At 52.7% G+C, this 4,655-nt stretch overlaps 1 protein-coding gene across 1 annotated transcript in view; it reads right to left on the minus strand.

The window, feature by feature from the left end:
• Positions 1-2,690, minus strand: part of TKT (transketolase) — a 27,423-nt gene extending 24,733 nt beyond the window's left edge. The window contains exon 1 of the mRNA XM_003789386.2: positions 2,409-2,690. Coding sequence (XP_003789434.1) covers positions 2,409-2,515 — 107 coding nt within the window. The 5' untranslated portion in view covers positions 2,516-2,690. The remainder of the gene's footprint in view (positions 1-2,408) is intronic.
• Positions 2,691-4,655: the final 1,965 nt, after the last annotated feature.

The following is a 4,655-nucleotide window of genomic DNA, read 5'->3' on the forward strand; positions in this document are numbered from 1 at the left end:
AAAAAAAAAAAAGAAAGAAAGAAAGAAACATCAGGGGAACCAGAACACTGCCCACATCTCAAGTCTTACTTGATTATTTTTTCTGTATACACATAGTCTTGGCACACATCTTTCACAATTTCTCTTGGGACACAGGTTGCGTAGCAATGTTACTTCATTCTGAAAAATAAGTTTTCTCTGTTTCTTCTTTGCATCTTTTAGAGGCTCACACACAGAAGAGTCACTATGTCCCATATATCCTTTTTTTCTTTTGGAAATGGATACCTTTTCAGTTCAGTAAGTCCCCTCCCCTCCAGATTTGTTTACATTGTAACATTTCTGTTACATTTATAAACATGGTGTAACTCTCTGTGGCCACTTATTGTATCTTTGTCATACATAGTATCTTTCTGAGTGTAAAGCAGACTTTACCTAAGGAAGACCCAGGAAATCCACTTGACACTGCACCTTTTTGGAGCTCCCTATAGCTATAAATCTTACTTCATTTCTCTCCAAGTGCCTTTTGAACTAATACCTGCCATGGCTGCACCTATCCCTCCATTCTCCAGTCTGGTGCTGCTCACCTGTCCAAGAAGTATTCCAGATAATGTGATCCCCATAGGACAGTAGGGAACAGCTACTGATTACCAGCTTGGGCAAGTAATATAACACACTAGCCTTAGTGTCCCTATCTATCTAACATGTGAATATAACACAATCTGTTTCATAAGGCTGCTGTGTCACAACATAGATATCTATTTGGCTGCCCAGGGACCTTCTAAGTATCTGCAAATCTTATTTAGCCCTCTAAGATGCTCAGATGGTTGGGGAATTGCTGTGTCTCTCCAGCTAGACCTCCAGTCCCCTGAAGTGGCCAAGGGAAGTAGACTCAATAGTAAAATGGGCAACACAAACAATGCAGACCTATTATGTGTCAGGCTGGGGACGGGGCACCGATGTAAGCCTGGACAGGGGGATACCCCACTCAAAGGGTAAGACTGATGCAAACCCAGCAAAGATAACAGGTCCAAAGTGTGCAAGGGCGTGAGTGGAAGGGCAATGGCTTGTGAGAGAGGTCTAATCCCTTCCAAGAACAGGTAGACACAAAGCGCAAATGCATATCCATCCTGAAGGGCAAAAAATAATTACTTCTCCATAATATATATAAATAATATATCCTGTATGAAATTGGTCAGAAGCCGGGATCATGTCTTTGTCCTAAACACACAACTTTGGGAGGGTTTTTGGAAATCACCCTCCACCCAGCTCTCAATACCTTGTCATGAACCAGCACTTTACTGGTACTGTGGCCTCATACTGGCCTCCAAATGGAGCCCGGGAATCCTTGAAACCACCTATTGTGGTAGGCACGATTACTGTCCCCAGTATACAGAGTGGGAAACTGGCTCTGGAGCAACTCACTGGCTAATCCTCCCAACCACCCCACTGGACACTTCCAGAAGCATGCACGGTGGCCCTTACTAATTATAACCTGTCCCTGCTACTTGCCACCTTCAGAAGAGGTACCTTGGGATCAACAATAATTTTCTTCCACCCAGGCCAGAAGGGTAGTCCACCTGGTGGCCGGCCCTGACACCAGGACTTCATTCCCTACCGCCGGGGCCCTGAACTCAATCCTCTGTTCACTTAGCCTTCCGAGTCTCCTTCCCCTCAGGTCAGGTCTTTGACCCCTCCCTCTCTTACAGTGGATGCAAGAGTTCCGCATCCACAAGCCACCTTTTTCCGAGCCCCTGCCCCCTCCCCCGCTGCCACGGCCGCTGGCCTCTGAGCAGTCCCCTGCTCCAAACTAGGACCCAACCCAAGGATTGCAGGAGTGTGGATGGGGGTGTGTGGAGCGTAATTTAAGGTGGGGAGAAGGCCGGGCCCTAAGTATCCTGCAAGATGCGGGGGGGTGGGGGGGTTAGGCCCAAATTCCACCTCTCTCTGTAACCCTGGGCAACTGACTTCGAAAACTCAGAGCCTCAGTTTCCCCACCTGGAAGGCGGAGTGTTACCGGTGGCACCCACACTAGGTTGCGGAGAGGTTGAAGAGGGCCACACGTGCAAAGGGCACGGCAAAGGGCCGTGTTCTCAGGAAGAACAATAATGGTGGCTTTTCCGGCATGGCCGGAGAGAGGCTTTGCGTTCACGTTTGAGAGTGGGAGTCCAAGGTGCTGCTGAGCCGGCCTGAGGCCCACGCGGCCGGGCCCCGGGAAGCCGAGCGGAGGGTGCGCGGCGCGGCGGAAGGCGTCTGCTGCTGGGGCCCTGCAGGGCGCACGTCTCCGCCATATGACCGCGCCTTCGGCCACCTCCCTCGTGATGACACCGCGCAGCACGACCCGGAACCGACGGGCCCGCTGCCACTACGGTTTCTGTAAACGGCTCCCACGTTGCTTGAGCCCCGCTGCCGTCGCCCCGCACCGCACTCACCCCGAGCCCGCAGCCGTGGTGGCCTGGATGGAGCTGATGCGCAGGCGGTTGGCCGTGTCCTTCAGGGCCTGTAACTTCTGCTGATCAGGCTTGTGGTAGCCCTCCATGGCGCGGCCGAGTGAGGAGGAGGACGTAGACGCGGGCCCAGACACGTACAGGCGGCTGCAGCTCCCGCAGCGACTGGCGGCGGCCAAGGCCGGGCGCCGCGCAGGGGCGCGTTAAGACTCCGAGGGACCCGCCCTTGGGGGAGGGGCGGGGCAAGGAGGGGCGGAGCTCTGGATCACCCCAGGGCTTCCCAGCGGACGCCCGCCCTTCCCCGCCCCTGGCCGGAGCGCCAGAGCCAGCGCCGGAGGCTATCCACGCGCTGAAGCTCCCTTCCCCCGCGCCTCTAATGGGCCGCTGGGGCTGCCCGGCTCTCGGGTGTCAGGTGCACTGTCTTGCCGCCCCACTGTCTTGCGCACACAGTAATAATAGCATAACAGACAAGTACTCCAGGTTCTAGTCTTGGCTTAGAGTTTGTTGACTTGCAGACCTGGGTGAGACTGAAAGGCGAGGCTTCATTGGTAATCCCGTTTTAGAGATGAGCAAACTGAGACTTGGCAAAGTCAGTCAAGGTCACAGGGCTGGTGCGTGCCAGGCTCTGCCCCAGTAGAACAGCCCCAAGCCCTTAGAAATCTCACTGACTTAGAGCTCTGCACAGGAGATGGGGAGTATGCAAATGAGAATGGAATAGTAGTAGTAATCATACCAGCTGGGCTTAACTGAGAAATTACTAGAGACAGACCCTGAACAAATTATTAGGTTTGCTTCTGGCTCTGTAGGGACGGGGGCATCCACCTCTACTGTTGCCAAACGCTATGGTCCCCAGAGAGGATGATGCTACACAGAGTGGGGGTAGGGGACTGTCATCACAGACCTTGTTGCATGGAAACTACCAACCACATACACCACACACACTCAGTGAAATCTGTACTCTCTACAACACCTATTTTACAGGGGAGGAAACTCCATTTGACTAAGAAGAGGTAAAGGTAAGTCCCTCGAATGGATGGCCAAGTGGGGCCTACAGCCTTGAGAGAGCCATGGGAAGCACCAGAGGCCCTGCCAGCTGGTGTCCGCTCTGTGTCCTCTGCATAGCCCATACCCCAAACTCCAGGCTGTGAGACAATGAAGTGAATTCAGGTGAGTCCCCCAGCTTGCTTTCAGATGCTCCTCACCTGGCTTGCCTCCCAGATGCCTGATCAGACCCCAGATATGGCATCCCATAGTGCCTGACCGCTGCTGGCCCAGCCCACAGAGGCTGGCCCCAGGGCATCTGACTGATAAGGACTAGGAGCTGGGATTAGAGTGAGGAAGCCCCAGGGCATGTCACCTTCAGAAGCCTATCTGGTAAAAAAGACAAACCTAGGACAGCGCCTATGGCTAAAAGGAGTAGGGCGCTGGCCCCATATGCCGGAGGTGGCGGGTTCGAACCCAGCCCCGGCCAAAAACTGCAAAAAAATAAAAAATAAAAAAAGCAAACCCTTGAAAACCTCTATGCCTTCCAATTCTGTGGCTCTCTATTCCAAATTTCAATTTCCCCATCTGCTTAATGGGATTAATCATTGCTACTCAGCACTCACTCTGGTCTCTGATGATGTTACAGGACTCAGCACAGCTCTGGAGACCCAGTAATGATCGAAAGAAAATTACCCATACCCATGGGCTTCTAGAGAATTTCAGGGCAGCTTCCTCTGATACTGGGGTTCCACATGAATGTGACCTGGGTTTTCATCTGTGGGTCCTGACTTCATAACTCCCTAGCCCTTGTTATCATGTTGGGATACTTTAGGCCTCAGGAGCAGGCGTCAGAAAACAGAATCTCTCTTGCCCTCCTTTCACCTGCTTCTTTTTCTCCCTAAGGCAGGAATCTAACCCCACCTTATGCTGGCCATAAAGAAATTCTCTGACCTGCCTTGTCTGATTGTAGGTCACGAGACCCCCATTTCAGAAGGGGTCCTGCCCCACACCCAAGAGGAAGGAATGCTACACAGAGAAGCCAGGAAGAATCTGAACAGACAGGCCTTTCGGGGTTTCCCCACTCCATCTACTGGTATTAGAACATGCACTTTTTTTGGCTTGGCGCCTGTGGCTCAAGTGGCTAAGGCACCAGCCACGTATACCCAAGGTGGCGGGTTCGAATCCAGCCTGGGCCCGCCAAACAACAATGATGGCTGCAACCAAAAAATAGCCGGGCGTTGTGGCGGG

The sequence above is a fragment of the Otolemur garnettii genome, unplaced genomic scaffold, assembly GCF_000181295.1.
Source record: "Otolemur garnettii isolate 467f Iridium unplaced genomic scaffold, OtoGar3 scaffold00032, whole genome shotgun sequence".
Classification (NCBI taxonomy): domain Eukaryota; kingdom Metazoa; phylum Chordata; class Mammalia; order Primates; family Galagidae; genus Otolemur; species Otolemur garnettii.